Consider the following 17022-nt stretch of genomic DNA (forward strand, 5'->3'; position numbering starts at 1 on the left):
GCAAAATATAATTTGCGTAATAATCATCATTTTCAGGACATTTATTCTACCCAACAAAGCTAATCTTAATTTAGCCCAATTTTGTAAAGTATCAGCAGGAGGGGGACTAAGTTTTCTGTCATAATATCTTTACATCTGGTGGAAGTTTTATCCCCAGGTATACCAAACCTGAAGGGAGCCAACTGAACTGCCAGTTCTGTCCCGATTTGCTATTCAGATGGGAAGGAACGGCGCTCTGTGGAATAGCCCTATTACATGCAAACTGTGTTTGGACACAAGCTTGACCACAATGCACTGCATGGCACTCTGAAGCTGAAATGGTCTTTGATGGTGAAATATGGCGGCCAATGTTTCTCCCTCAGCCCCCCGCCAAAAAAAACCTCTGGTTCCGTCGCTGTTCATGTATAATAAAGGCAAATCTGAACAGTTACTGAGCTTATCAGTACTGTAACGAGTACCTTGGTGTTGCTCTGTAGTGTATTTGCTATCTGCAGTGCTGTGGATTTTGGTTTTGCGCGGAGAAGTCAACATCCGCGCTCGGTGCATAATTTGACACAGCGGCCGCGTCCTTTGAAGAGGACAATAAAAGGTCTCACAAAGACTAATCACATTGCGCGCCATTTGTCAAATGTCACCACACCTTCCGCAGCGTGCCAACCGCCGCCTGCTGCTGTCCACATGTCCAAAAGACACTCACACCTCCTGTGGAGGGCCTCTCCGTGTGCGTAAAGACGCATCCGTGTGCGCAATTGCGCCCCGCGGTCAGACAGGAAGGAGTTAACAAGGGGAGGGAGCGTGGACGAGGAGGGGACGTACAGTATAAAAACCAACTCCGGAGCGCACGGCAGGACCAGCGTGCGTGTGTCTTTGAGAGTCCGAAATGTTTGACTTCTTTCCTCCAGCGGGACACGGCGGGGACGCGCTCCAGCTCGCCTCCTCACTTTGGTAACGGATTGGATGAGTCATGTTTTGGGAGTAGAGACGGATCGGTCTACCTGCACACTTTTTCTTCTGCAAGTCGTCTCCTTGCGCCGCTTTAAGTGGAGAATGTGGACGGAACGCGAGGTGCGCGCACACGCGGACGCGAGGAAAGCTGGAGCGTGAAGCTGAGAATGTTTGCGGGGTAACTGGGCTGCAACTTTCCTGAGAATTCTCCACCAGCGTGCATTCTTCACGCGATCTAAACGCGCAGGACTGACCGGGACAACCTGCTGCTTTGCGATCCTTTTCCCTTCAATTTTGCAATTCTGATTCCCGAAGTGGCTCCGAAGTGGTGTTGCGGCTCCTCGTCCCCGGCGGATCCGGAGATCGGAGTCTCTGCACCGGCAGGAGGCGGAGTAGGAGCTCCGTCCACACCGCGCGTTCCCAAGAGCGGCCGCGTCAAGAGGATGGTGCGTCTGGCGGCGGAACTGCTGCTCCTCCTGGGACTACTTCTCCTTACTTTGCACATCACAGTGCTGCGGAGCAGCCCGATGCCACACGGAAACGGAACCGTGAGCGTGGATCAGGACGCGGCACTCACAGAGGTCAGATTTTGGCGCATAGATGTGGAGGTGATAAGGAGAGCTCAGGTAGAGGAAAACCCTGCGGGGGTCGGGGGGGGGGGGGGGGGCAGAGCTCCTGACACTGATGACCCGGAGAGGATGGCTGAGGGGCAGAGGTCAGACGCCGTCAGCAGACACACCTCCTTAATGTTGAAGTAGGATCCGCAGGCGCTTTTCTGTCCCCACGTCACTGTCAGCCGATTGTGATGAAGCACAGGAGCCCAAAAAGCTTAATCATTCTGTTTTAGGGTTTTTGTGGTTTGATTATGTGGAAAGTATTTGTTATTTGAGATTGGAAGGAATCAACTTAGTGCAAGTCAATGCAAAGTCCTCCAACAAGACCAAACACCTATGAGCAAAGGTTCAAGTAAAGGATACATTCACCTTTTTACTGCCCTGTTAGTCATCAAACCTCTGAGTGTTCTACTGCTTCAAATTAGACAAATCATTTTTCCCCACAAACTGCTGAAGAGTATAACAGGGGGGTATCAATAGGTCACCTGTAGGAGAGCTCGAAGTGGAGTCAAGCCAAGTTTTTTTTTATTTTTTTTAAATAGCAAAGTGTGGTTTCACCGAGCTGCTGTAGGCAGATGGTTACCTTTGAGATAGATGGGGGATGGATCTGTTGTCTGTCTGGGTGGATGCCATCAGGACCTGGGGCAGTTCCTTGGCATGCGGCGCCACATCGCTTTAATTAATAGTAAACAAGAGTCACTTCTGCATAGGCTTGCTTGGGCTTGCAATGTGTTATGTTATACCTGTGTTATTCATGTTACCTGATTTTTGTTGTATTCTGTTGTTTGTATAGTGCAGGTCCAATATGTCACTGATAAGTTCATGATAGCTGATAAAGTGTGTGTGTGTGTGTGTGTGTGTGTGTGTGTGTGTGTGTGTGTGTGTGTGTGTGTGTGTGTGTGTGTGTGTGTGGTGTGTGTGTGTGTGATGGGGGGGATCCATGAACAATTTCAGCAGGAACCGAACCACAGAGCTGATGGAAAACAGTATCTCGAAAAAATACACCATACCTAGTTGACCATATTTCTTCAGATACCGTACCACTAACCTACCAACAACTACAACGTAGGTTGATTGCAATATTTTGTTGCTCTTCTGAGCGTATGGTAAATTTCTGTATCTCTGTCAGGATTTCTCATTAAATAAAGCAGTTGTCCAAGTTGAGTAGAGCATTCAAGGGCTTGATTATTCATTGTGTTTTAATATAAGTAGGCCCGTAAAACAAAATACAAAAGTGAACTTATCCTTTAAAAGACAGTAATTTTCTTTGAGTAGGGGTGCGTCGATCCAATATTTGAGATCGGTATCAGCCTGATATTGGTCCAAATTATTGAATTGGATATCAGAAAAAAATTAATAATAAAATAAGCAGATCCGATCCGAGGCTTCTCGTGCACATCTGAGTCATGTTGTGGGCGTAGAATATTTGTTTCACAGTTTGACTTGTTTTAATTGGATGGCTAGCTTAGTAAACTACATCCATACAAATGTATTAATAGATTAGTTGTTTTCAGACAATGAAAAATGGTGTCAGATTGATATCGGTATCAGCAGATACTGAAGGATCGTGTCGGACATAAAATAAAAAGTGGTATTGTGCCGTCTCTACCTTTGAAGTTGGATTTTTCCTCTTTGGCGTTGATTTAAAGAGGCGGTCCTTAATCGCTGTGTAATTGCAGAACAGCGTGACCATATTCTGGATTCACTGGATTCTGGATGACTTTTTTTGGGGGGTTGACACAGTATGTTCAGTGGTTGTGGATGAATGTCCCTTTAATGACATATGTTTTTCAGTCCTTCAATTGTGACTTTTTTGGAGGGACAAATGGTCCAGTTTTGAACTTTTCCCAAGAGGATATCCAAGGGAGACAGACATTCATAAGCATGACACCACTGAACAAACACACAGCTTCAACAAGACAATAAACACTATCGGAACATCAACAAAACAACAAAATCACACAGTTAAAAAAAACAACATCAACAAAAACTTCCAGGTCCGCTAGTATCTCACAGAGTGGTGAATGCTGATGAATGTTGCAATTTTTGGATTCGCCAAATCAAGCCTGTAATCTCATGGAGTGGTGAATGCTGCAAAAATTGTGCTGTACTTGAGGAAAAATTGCTTTGGCTGATTGCTGCTGCAGCTATCCTGCTACAGAAGAGAAGGAAAAAACAGGAAGAAAGGAAGACAAAAAGGTACACTGTTTTGGTCAGAGAGTGGTTGTGAACCAAAAAGAACTTTAGCGACGCATTACAGCCGTTTACAAAAGTTTGCACCTTTTTAAAAAATGTTTGTAACCATGTGTGGAAAAATTAATTCACTAAGGGCCCTGTCACACCTTGACGATTTAGCCAGCGTATGCTGACAGCCCAGTTTCCACCGAGTGGTTCGGGTCTGGACTGTACGGTATGATACGGGTCAGAACAGTTAAGTCTGTCTTGGTTTGCATTTCCATCACCGACAGAACCCTTTTGTTTGGCAGGTGGAACACTTAAATATTAATGAGGACGTCATCGAGCGAGCGTACACTGTTGCACGACGTCTCTTCTCCACACGGAGGCAAAACAGAGTAATTTAATATTATTTTATTTTATTTTTGTCTTGGTAGATCATGAGATTTATTTTCATCGTGTGCAGAATGGTAAAGATTTGACTGATGCCTGTGGTAAACACTGACGTGAATGAATGAGGCGCTGTGATTCATTCAACTTTTAAAATAAGTTGTCTTATTGTGGTGCAAAGAGCTGGCATTCTCTGGTTCAGGCTGAGAAACACACCTGGAGCAGAAAAACCACAGAAGGACTTGCTTTAAAACGCTAAGTTTCTTCAGCCACAACAAGGCATTAAAGTATTTTCAGAAGCTGTTTTCCAAAATCAGGACGCTTTATGTGGATAAGTTTTTAATCAGGCTGTTTTCACTTCAGTCGGAAACGAACAGGTAAGATTAAGACTTTATATTTACTTTGTGTGTAGATTTAATGTTTGAAACAGTCTGCATGCAATTTTGACTTATGAGTAACTTACAAGAAACGTATGTCAACAGTCGCATAACTTACCTACAACTTATGTTACGTTGAAAATATTGTGCTTGCCCAAAATTGTTTGAGGTACTTGGCATATTACAACGTCTATTAATGTGCTTCAACATGTTTGATTTAATTTGATTTAACATTTATTTAACCCTCTGGGGTCGACACCATCGTACACAACGGCTAAGACCAAGCTTTACTAAATTATGAATAACTTTTGAATGATATGAGATAGAAACTTACTTTTTTTTGCTGAAAAGTTAACTCCGTGGACTTTCGAGCCAGCCATCGGCCATCTTTGTACTCCTCATAGAAGCTGTGTGATGACGTGCGCAATGTGAGTGTCGAATCGGAATTGGTTCACCGTCACATGGTTTTCCAAAATCCAATCGTAGGACAGATTTACCTCACGTGAAAAGCCAAAGATCGTTTTCAGGAGTGACATGTTAGCCCGTTTGAATAGCCCCCTGGGTGCTCCAATGAGTACATACTATTAGTATATACTCAGTGTGCCCTGCGCCATTACGCACAGCGATCAGTGAAAGCAGACGGAGAGCCTCTGATGACAATCTCACGTGCTCAAACAAAGAGTGTGTAACTATCAGGATTGCTCCACTAGTTTGCATGTGAATGTTACTGGATAACTCTTGCTTTCTCTGCGTAAAGCACTGTTTACCATATCAATGGACAACAAAACGCATAGACCATTTTATATACAACCCCTGGCAAAAATTATGGAATCACCGGCCTCGGAGGATGTTCATTCAGTTGTTTAATTTTGTAGAAAAAAAGCAGATCACAGACATGACACAAAACTAAAGTCATTTCAAATGGCAACTTTCTGGCTTTAAGAAACACTATAAGAAATCAGGAAAAAAAATTGTGGCAGTCAGTAACGGTTACGTTTTTAGACCAAGCAGAGGGAAAAAAATATGGAATCACTCAATTCTGAGGAAAAAATAATGGAATCATGAAAAACAAAAGAACGCTCCATCACATCACTAGTATTTTGTTGCACCACCTCTGGCTTTTATAACAGCTTGCAGTCTCTGAGGCATGAACTTAATGAGTGACAAACAGTACTCTTCATCAATCTGGCTCCAATTTTGATTGCTGTTGCCAGATGAGCTTTGTAGGTTGGAGCCTTGTCATGGACCATTTTCTTCAACTTCCAACAAAGATTTTCAGTTGGATTAAGATCCGGACTATTTGCAGGCCATGACATTGACCCAATGTGTCTTTTTTGCAAGGAATGTTTTCACAGTTTTTGCTCTATGGCAGTATGCATTATCATCTTGAAAAATGATTTCATCATCCCCAAACATCCTTTCAATTGATGGGATAAGAAAAGTCTCCAAAATATGAATGTAAACTTGTGCATTTATTGATGATGTAATGACAGCCATCTCCCCAGTGCCTTTACCTTACATGCAGCCCCATATCATCAATGACTGTGGAAATTTACATGTTCTCTTCAGGCAATCATCTTTATAAATCTCATTGGAACGGCACCAAACAAAAGTTCCAGCATCATCACCTTGCCCAATGCAGATTCTAGATTCATCACTGAATATGACTTTCATCCAGTCATCCACAGTCCACGATTGTTTTTCCTTAGCCTATTGTAACCTTGTTTTTTTCTGTTTAGGTGTTAATGATGGCTTTCGTTTAGCTTTTCTGTATGTAAATCCCATTTCCTTTAGGCGGTTTCTTACAGTTCGGTCACAGACGTTGACCCCAGTTTCCTCCCATTCGTTCCTCATTTGTTTTGTTGTGCATTTTAGATTTTTGAGACATACAAGGTCTGTTAGAAAAGTATCCAACCTTTTTATTTTTTGCAAAAACCATATGGATTTGAATCACGTGTGATTGCATCAGTCAAGCTTGAACCTTCGTGCGCATGCATGAGTTTTTTCACGCCTGTCGGTTGCGTCATTCGCCTGTGAGCAGGCTTTGTGTGAGCAGTGGTCCACCCCTCTCGTTGGATTTTTATTGCGAATAAAATGTCTGAACGATTTGGAGCTTTGCTGCATCAAATTTTTCCAGAAACTGTGAGAGACCTCCAGGTGGACACCATTCGGAAAATTCACATGGCTTTCAGGGACGATTTTATGGGGATTACACAGACTAAGGAGTGCTCCAGCCGGTTTAAAGACTGCCCGCAACCAACAGGCGTGAAAAAACTCACACATGCGCACGAAGGTTCATGTTTGGCTGATGCAATCACACATGATTCAAATCCATATGGTTTTTGCAAAAAATAAAAAGGTCGGATACTTTTCTAACAGACCTCGTATTGCTTTAAGTTTTCTGTCTTGACACTTTGATGTCTTCCTTGGTCTACGAGTATGTTTGCCTTTAACAACCTTTCCATGTTTGTATTTGGTCCAGAGTTTAGACACAGCTGACTGTGAACAACCAACATCTTTTGCAACATTGCATGATGATTTACCCTCTTTTAAGAGTTTGATAATCCTCTCCTCTCTGTATGTAAATCCCATTTCCTTTAGGCGGTTTCTTACAGTTCGGTCACAGACATCGACTCTAGTTTCCTCCCATTCGTTCCTCATTTGTTTTGTTGTGCATTTTCAATTTTTGAGACATATTGCTTTAAGTTTTCTGTCTTGATGCTTTGATGTCTTCCTTAGTCTACCAGTATGTTTGCCTTTAACAACCTTCCCATGTTGTTTGTATTTGGTCCAAAGTTTAGACACAGCTGACTGTGAACAACCAACATCTTTTGCAACATTGCATGATGATTTACCCTCTTTTAAGAGTTTGATAATCCTCTCCTTTGTTTCAATTGACATCTCTCGTGTTGGAGCCATGATTCATGTCAGTCCACTTGGTGCAACAGCAATCCAAGGTGTGATCACTCCTTTTTAGATGCAGACTAACGAGCAGATCTGATTTGATGCAGGTGTTAGTTTTGGGGATGAAAATTTACAGGGTGATTCCATAATTTATTCCTCAGAATTGAGTGAGTCCATATTTTTTCCCTCTGCTTGGTCTAAAAAAGTAACCGTTACTGACTGCCACAATTTTTTTTCTTGATTTCGTATAGTGTTTCTTAAAGCCAGAAAGTTGCCATTTGAAATGACTTTAGTTTTGTGTCATGTCTGTGATCTGCTTTTTTCCTACAAAATTAAACAACTGAATGAACATCTTCCGAGGCTGGTGATTCCATAATTTTTGCCAGGGGTTGTATATTGTTCAAAATGTGCATTTGTGTTTATTGTTTGAACCTTTTTGTTGTTCAGTCTTTCACACAAGACCTCAAATTACCTTTATAAATTGTCAAAACAGTTGTTTATTATAGTTTGCTGTGTGTTTTGAATAAATGTGTGTGGAAAATTATTTTTCACTTTATTTTTTCCTTGCCTATTTTTGATTGTAAACCTTTATTACACTTATAAAACACAACAAAAACATATATATTCTGAAAGCACTGAAACAATTTTGCTGTTTTGTCCAGAGTGTGAACATGTTAATTCTGGGTTTGGGGTCACATGCAGACAGAAAAAGTTCAGATTTGCTGTCTGTTAGAGGATGGACAGACTGATGAATTCTATCAGGTCTGCAGCAACCTCACAAGCTTTTATTTTGAAATACAGGCTCTTATTGTGGAAGTGCAACATAAACAAGCTTGAATTAAAAAAAAAAAGACTGATTTCTCAAAAAATAATGGTCCGATCACTTTGCTGTTTTCACCACTTGACTCCTCATGAAAAAATACATAAACATGCCAAAGGATGAAAGTCAGCCCTTTTTGGATTTCAATTGATGCTCCGGATGTAAAAAACGCACACAGACCACTTGCCTTTTATTATATGGATTGTGTGATGAAAGTTGTCAGTGATTTCACTAATAGCCCTTGTTATAACAAGCGTTGAATGGCTTTTGTGCTCATGAATGCTCAGACTAAGTTCAGATATGCTTAAGTGGGCCGCCAATGATGACGGCGATGTCAAATTTCAGTGGGGCTCGTCGCGGCCCGCGGGGTGTATTGTCATTCCAAGGTGTCATACTGAAAACGTAATTCCCTGAAGCACAAACAACAGAATGTGGCTCTTTTGTACCAATAGTGGAGAGCAAGAACAATTTTTTTGCCATGACCGTTACAAAGGAATCGTCTTTGCCACTGACATATTGTGGAAGATTCATCCACTGTGAGGCAGAGGTGTAGCTACAGAGTGGACATGATGTTGAAACTCCTCCCAATGTATTCCACACAGAGTGAAGCTGGAAAACAGACTTTTAATACTGTGAACCAAATTAACTAACTGCATATGAAAATATTTAAGTATTTCCGAAAATGATTTATTTGTTATGACGGCATTTTAGGGCCACATTGAGTTTGTTTTTGGAAAAACTCATAATATTACGAGAATAAAGTCATAATTTTATGAGAAAAAACGTAATATTACAAGAATAAAGTAATAATATTATGAATTTTTTCTCATAAAATTACAACTTTACTCTTGTAATATTATGACTTTATTTTTGTAATATTACAAGAGTTTTTCTCATATAATTACGTTTTTTTCCCTCATAAAATTACAAGTTTTTCTCATAAAATTACAACTTTACTCTTGTAATATTATGACTTTATTTTTGTAATATTACAAGAGTTTTTCTCATATAATTACATTTTTTTTCCTCATAAAATTACAAGTTTTTCTCATAAAATTACAACTTTACTCTTGTAATATTAGGACTTTATTTTCGTAATATTACAACAGTTTTTGTCATATAATTACAAGTTTTTTTCTCATAAAATTACATCTTTATTTTCGTAATATTGAGGTTTTTTCTCATAAAATTACGAGTTTTCTCTCATAAAATTATGTCTTTATTCTCGAAGTCTAAAAAAAACTCAGTGAGCCCCTAAGACGCCGTCATAATTTGTTTAAATGGCTTGAAATGCAAACTAATATTGATGGTTCAGATGATGCTTATGTGAAGAAGAAGTGGTGGAGAATGTGTCCACAGACAGTGGAAGAAGAGGAGAACTAGAAGGGTGGAAGTGAGAGTCGGACTTTGAATGTTGGCAGTATGACTGGTAAAGGGAGAGAGAGAGAGAGGTGTGTGACAAGGGAAGGACAGTGTCCTCTTCCACCTATGTACATGCACAGCTGGACAGCATCTGGCACAATGTGCACGGTCTTCATTTCCTGCCCAAGTTGCTCCCAGTTGAAAATGGTGTCATGCTCCTTTAAAGAGCCCTCACAAGGAGTAAGCAGTAAAGAAGAGAAGATGCTGCAAGTGTTAAGTCATGACTTTTTCTTTCTTTATTTTGTGGTGGTGGTGGGGGGGATTCTTTTGATTTCCAAATTAAAGCATGTTTCTGGCAGAGGAAGATCTCAATGGCAGATTTCTCTCAGAGAACAACGGTGACAATGTTATTAAACGGAATTAGAAGAGATGTGTGGAAATCGTGCAAAAACAAGAACTTTAAGGAATTTCTGTTTGATGACACACTTCAGCCGTTCATCTCCACTGAGTAATTCTCATTCTGTACATTCTTTCCAAGTCTGTTAGGTCACCAAAATGCCAGTATGTACATATATAAAAGACTGGAAATAATGGCAAGAGTGTAGTTCTTACAGAAAAAAATTCACTTTAGTTTTCTGTAATTCTGACAGTATTATAGTAGAAAAAAAAAGACAATTATTTTCCAAACAAATTGCATTTGTAACTAAAATTATTTTGGCTGACTTCGAACTGTCGCACGTTGATCTGGTTTTAAAACATCTGCAAAATGATTTTACCTGGATTAAGTCACATAGAGGTTACAGAATATATCTGGATTTGACTTGTTTTAAACTTGTCTACCTAAACTACAGTCTGGCTGGATGACTGTGTTGGATTTAGTCACATCTAGTGGAGAAGATGCAGACTGCAATCACCTAAAGACTAAGACAATCTGTTCATATATGTTCAAGGCATCCAATCAGGGCATGAGGACTGGTGACACTGGAGAGAGAAGAAAAGTCAGTCTTACAGAGGCTGTGAGACCCATTGGTGCTGGTGCTTATTCCCCGATTCTACGAAGCGTGAAGCAGATGAGAGTTTATGACTCCCTCTGGATGGTACACCAGTCCAGGTTACCTTCATAGCCAGGGTTGGGTGAACTGGGATGATGCAGATGAAGTGTCTTGTCCAAACATAGAGACATAGTTTGAGCAGAAATCGAACCCAGGCCTACACTTACCAACTCCCAATCTCATTGATCTACCTGCTGTACTTTAGTAATGGGATTTTAATGTCCAGTTATCTGAGGAACAAAGAAGACAAACTGTAATTGTTAACAGTGTAAAAAGTGGAATTAAAGAACCTGCTGACTCCACCAAATGGAGAGAAAAATGAGTGCTTTCACCCGAGGGTGAGATTATGCAGTTGAAATAAGGAAGTAATGATTCGACATGAAAACAGATATAAAAACGAGTAATCAGAGATTTCTGGCGTCCACCAATCCAGATCTGGATCACCTCCAAAATTCAGTGGAGTCTTCCATGCCCTAATATCTATTTGTGGAGCAGATTTGGTGGTAATCTGTGAAGTAGTGTTGATGTAATTCTATAAAGCCTATATAAAGTGAAATCTTGATAAAGAATCCGAATCCGGATCACCCCCAAAATTTAAAGGAGTCTTCCATGGTCTAATATCTATCTGTGATGAAAATTTCGTCGAAATCCGTGCAGTAGTTTTGACATAATCCTGCTAACAGACAGACAGACAAATAAATCAACGCAAATGATTTTATTGCGTCCTTGGTGGACATAAAAAATGTCTCGCAACATCAAGCTTCAAGCTTCTGGTACAGACGAGGGTGATGAGTAAGATTCCTATGTGTGGATGAATGGAACATTACATGTCATAATTGCTTTAATGTCCCTGAACTGGCGGTTAGCATCAGCTGTTAACGAGCACCAACTGCATTTACTGTCATCTGTGGTCACTGTCTTCTGCCGTTAGCGTCATCTGTGCTTAGCATTATTACATAAACACAGAGTTTACTTGACACAAATGGTGAGCATCATCTGTGGTTAATTTAATCTGTGGTTAGTGTCAACTGCGGTTTGTGTCACTCAGAGTTAGTGGGGCCCTGTATGCTAACATTAGCATTTTCTTTAACACGGACCATCAACAGTCACAAGCAACAACCGCAATAACATCTGCAAAATCAATCAATCAATCAATTTTTTTTATATAGCGCCAAATCACAACAAACAGTTGCCCCAAGGCGCTTTATATTGTAAGGCAAGGCCATACAATAATGATGTAAAACCCCAACGGTCAAAACGACCCCCTGTGAGCAAGCACTTGGCTACAGTGGGAAGGAAAAACTCCCTTTTAACAGGAAGAAACCTCCAGCAGAACCAGGCTCAGGGAGGGGCAGTCTTCTGCTGGGACTGGTTGGGGCTGAGGGAGAGAACCAGGAAAAAGACATGCTGTGGAGGGGAGCAGAGATCGATCACTAATGATTAAATGCAGAGTGGTGCATACAGAGCAAAAAGAGAAAGAAACAGTGCATCATGGGAACCCCCCAGCAGTCTACGTCTATAGCAGCATAACTAAGGGATGGTTCAGGGTCACCTGATCCAGCCCTAACTATAAGCTTTAGCAAAAAGGAAAGTTTTAAGCCTAATCTTAAAAGTAGAGAGGGTGTCTGTCTCCCTGATCTGAATTGGGAGCTGGTTCCACAGGAGAGGAGCCTGAAAGCTGAAGGCTCTGCCTCCCATTCTACTCTTACAAACCCTAGGAACTACAAGTAAGCCTGCAGTCTGAGAGCGAAGCGCTCTATTGGGGTGATATGGTACTACGAGGTCCCTAAGATAAGATGGGACCTGATTATTCAAAACCTATAAGTAAGAAGAAGAATTTTAAATTCTATTCTAGAATTAACAGGAAGCCAATGAAGAGAGGCCAATATGGGTGAGATATGCTCTCTCCTTCTAGTCCCCGTCAGCACTCTAGCTGCAGCATTTTGAATTAACTGAAGGCTTTTTAGGGAACTTTTAGGACAACCTGATAATAATGAATTACAATAGTCCAGCCTAGAGGAAATAAATGCATGAATTAGTTTTTCAGCATCACTCTGAGACAAGACCTTTCTGATTTTAGAGATATTGCGTAAATGCAAAAAAGCAGTCCTACATATTTGTTTAATATGCGCTTTGAATGACATATCCTGATCAAAAATGACTCCAATATTTCTCACAGTATTACTAGAGGTCAGGGTAATGCCATCCAGAGTAAGGATCTGGTTAGACACCATGTTTCTAAGATTTGTGGGGCCAAGTACAATAACTTCAGTTTTATCTGAGTTTAAAAGCAGGAAATTAGAGGTCATCCATGTCTTTATGTCTGTAAGACAATCCTGCAGTTTAGCTAATTGGTGTGTGTCGTCTGGCTTCATGGATAGATAAAGCTGGGTATCATCTGCGTAACAATGAAAATTTAAGCAATACCGTCTAATAATACTGCCTAAGGGAAGCATATATAAAGTGAATAAAATTGGTCCTAGCACAGAACCTTGTGGAACTCCATAATTAACTTTAGTCTGTGAAGAAGATTCCCCATTTACATGAACAAATTGTAATCTATTAGACAAATATGATTCAAACCACCGCAGCGCAGTGCCTTTAATACCTATGGCATGCTCTAATCTCTGTAATAAAATTTTATGGTCAACAGTATCAAAAGCAGCACTAAGGTCTAACAGAACAAGCACAGAGATGAGTCCACTGTCCGAGGCCATAAGAAGATCATTTGTAACCTTCACTAATGCTGTTTCTGTACTATGATGAATTCTAAAACCTGACTGAAACTCTTCAAATAGACCATTCCTCTGCAGATGATCAGTTAGCTGTTTTACAACTACCCTTTCAAGAATTTTTGAGAGAAAAGGAAGGTTGGAGATTGGCCTATAATTAGCTAAGATAGCTGGGTCAAGTGATGGCTTTTTAAGCAATGGTTTAATTACTGCCACCTTAAAAGCCTGTGGTACATAGCCAACTAACAAAGATAGATTGATCATATTTAAGATCGAAGCATTAAATAATGGTAGGGCTTCCTTGAGCAGCCTGGTAGGAATGGGGTCTAATAAACATGTTGATGGTTTGGATGAAGTAACTAATGAAAATAACTCAGACAGAACAATCGGAGAGAAAGAGTCTAACCAAATACCGGCATCACTGAAAGCAGCCAAAGATAACGATACGTCTTTGGGATGGTTATGAGTAATTTTTTCTCTAATAGTTAAAATTTTGTTAGCAAAGAAAGTCATGAACTCATTACTAGTTAAAGATAATGGAATACTCAGCTCAATAGAGCTCTGACTCTTTGTCAGCCTGGCTACAGTGCTGAAAAGAAACCTGGGGTTGTTCTTATTTTCTTCAATTAGTGATGAGTAGAAAGATGTCCTAGCTTTACGGAGGGCTTTTTTATAGAGCAACAGACTCTTTTTTCCAGGCTAAGTGAAGATCTTCTAAATTAGTGAGACGCCATTTCCTCTCCAACTTACGGGTTATCTGCTTTAAGCTACGAGTTTGAGAGTTATACCATGGAGTCAGACACTTCTGATTTAAAGCTCTCTTTTTCAGAGGAGCTACAGCATCCAAAGTTGTCTTCAATGAGGATGTAAAACTATTGACGAGATACTCTATCTCCCTTACAGAGTTTAGGTAGCTACTCTGCACTGTGTTGTTATATGGCATTAGAGAACGTAAAGAAGGAATCATATCCTTAAACCTAGTTACAGCGCTTTCTGAAAGACTTCTAGTGTAATGAAACTTATTCCCTACTGCTGGGTAGTCCATCAGAGTAAATGTAAATGTTATTAAAAAATGATCAGACAGAAGGGAGTTTTCAGGGAATACTGTTAAGTCTTCTATTTCCATACCATAAGTCAGAACAAGATCTAAGATATGATTAAAGTGGTGGGTGGACTCATTTACTTTTTGAGCAAAGCCAATAGAGTCTAATAATAGATTAAATGCAGTGTTGAGGCTGTCATTCTCAGCATCTGTGTGGATGTTAAAATCGCCCACTATAATTATCTTATCTGAGCTAAGCACTAAGTCAGACAAAAGGTCTGAAAATTCACAGAGAAACTCACAGTAACGACCAGGTGGACGATAGATAATAACAAATAAAACTGGTTTTTTGGACTTCCAATTTGGATGGACAAGACTAAGAGACAAGCTTTCAAATGAATTAAAGCTCTGTCTGGGTTTTTGATTAATTAATAAGCTGGAATGGAAGACTGCTGCTAATCCACCGCCCCGGCCCGTGCTACGAGCATTCTGACAGTTAGTGTGACTCGGGGGTGTTGACTCATTTAAACTAACATATTCATCCTGCTGTAACCAGGTTTCTGTTAGGCAGAATAAATCAATATGTTGATCAATTATTATATCATTTACCAACAGGGACTTAGAAGAGAGAGACCTAATGTTTAATAGACCACATTTAACTGTTTTAGTCTGTGGTGCAGTTGAAGGTGCTATATTATTTTTTCTTTTTGAATTTTTATGCTTAAATAGATTTTTGCTGGTTATTGGTAGTCTGGGAGCAGGCACCGTCTCTACGGGGATGGGGTAATGAGGGGATGGCAGGGGGAGAGAAGCTGCAGAGAGGTGTGTAAGACTACAACTCTGCTTCCTGGTCCCAACCCTGGATAGTCACGGTTTGGAGGATTTAAGAAAATTAGCCAGATTTCTAGAAATGAGAGCTGCTCCATCCAAAGTGGGATGGATGCCGTCTCTCCTAACAAGACCAGGTTTTCCCCAGAAGCTTTGCCAATTATCTATGAAGCCCACCTCATTTTTTGGACACCACTCAGACAGCCAGCAATTCAAGGAGAACATGCGGCTAAACATGTCACTCCCGGTCTGATTGGGGAGGGGCCCAGAGAAAAAAATGTCACCATTCTTTGAAAAACTTCCTTGGGATGTCACAGGTATTTGTGGGTAAGTGCAGTTCCCAAATGCTTATTGAGTGTTGTTAGAAGGAAAGGTGATGTAACACAGTGGTAAACATACCACTGTCCCAGCTTTTTTGAAACGTTTTGCAGGCATCCATTTCAAAATGAGCAAATATTTGCACAAAAAAACAAAAAGGTCTATCAGTTTGAACATTAAATATCTTGTCTTTGTGGTGTATTCAATTGAATACAGGTTGAAGAGGATTTGCAAATCATTGTATTCTGTCTTTATTTACATTTTACACAACATCCCAACTTCACTGGAATTGGGGCTGTAAACACTACCCAATTTAGAGCCTGTGGATCCCCACGGGCAACATGCTAGTGAGCTCTTTAATGTTGGATTTTGTGGATTGTTGCGTGTACTTCTTGTGATTGGTATTTATTTTTTTATTATTAGAGTTGATTTTGTTTAGTGCTTGTCATGTCATGTGATGTCATCACATGACATGACTAAATACTGACATCTGTTGCATGTTGTCACCCACAAACACCCACAGGTAGCACACTCTTATTTTGCCAAGATTTACAGTCAGCTGTACTTTCGTCTGGTTGCACTGTAACTTGTGCAGTGTTAATAAAGCAAGAATTAAGAATACATCCAGTCAGTGTAAACCACACTGGAAAAATCAACTTAATACATAGCTTGTAACACAACCGCATCCTGCTGAATTTACTTCTCTTGAAGTGGCACATGCAAGCCCTGTAAAATATCGTCCTGCTGTATGACGCTTCTTCAGGCTTCATGAGGCTTTGTATACTTTGATACTCCCAAGTTCCACCAGTTCAGCATGATGGTCATTAAAGAACATGTCGTACATTATTTAACATCCCCGTTAGCAACACAACATCAAAGTATTCCAGAGTGTAAGTCTATCCATGCACATACTGTAATAATTGTTGGTCGCTGATGTATTTTATTGCTAATTATCCCTTTCGCTTGGCGAGTTAGCAGGTACATTTCTGGAAAACATCATACTTGGCATTTCTTGGCTTGTGATATACATTTTAGGAAAAACAGAAACATCCCAATGGCCGACAGACGGAGTGAAACAAACGCTGCTATGTCTGATAACAAAGCTTCTGAGCTTTCATTCGAAAGTGGAGGTTCAGATTTACAGAGGATGTACAGACAGGAGGTGATACACTTTACCCTCACACTCTTAATTTTTTCAGAGTGTTGGATTGTGGATCCTAATGTGCGCTGACACTGCTGTCTATGTCACAGGATGCTATTTTACTACGACCGTGAACACGCACATGGAATGTCTCCATGATGCTGTTTTTACAGGCTGCCTGAACATGCAGATGTATTTCTCACACTGGAAAAAAGTCAGAATATGTTATTTTCAGGAGATAATGGACTTTCTATCTAACCTGCCAGAATCATGAGAGAACTTTGTGCGGAGCTGACGGCAGAGCCGCCATAGGACATTATTC

General features: G+C 40.4%; 1 protein-coding gene across 2 annotated transcripts in view; it reads left to right on the top strand.

The window, feature by feature from the left end:
- Window positions 1–836: 836 nt before the first annotated feature.
- ism1 (isthmin 1) overlaps window positions 837–17022 on the top strand; it is a 41538-nt gene continuing 25352 nt past the window's right edge. Inside the window, exon 1 of one of the 2 annotated variants that reach the window (XM_034185156.1) lies at window positions 837–1526. In XM_034185156.1, coding sequence (XP_034041047.1) covers window positions 1389–1526 — 138 coding nt within the window. In that variant the 5' untranslated portion in view covers window positions 837–1388. The remainder of the gene's footprint in view (window positions 1527–17022) is intronic. The other variant, XM_034185155.1, reaches the window with a different exon arrangement.

This window comes from Thalassophryne amazonica, chromosome 13 (assembly GCF_902500255.1).
Source record: "Thalassophryne amazonica chromosome 13, fThaAma1.1, whole genome shotgun sequence".
NCBI lineage: Eukaryota > Metazoa > Chordata > Actinopteri > Batrachoidiformes > Batrachoididae > Thalassophryne > Thalassophryne amazonica.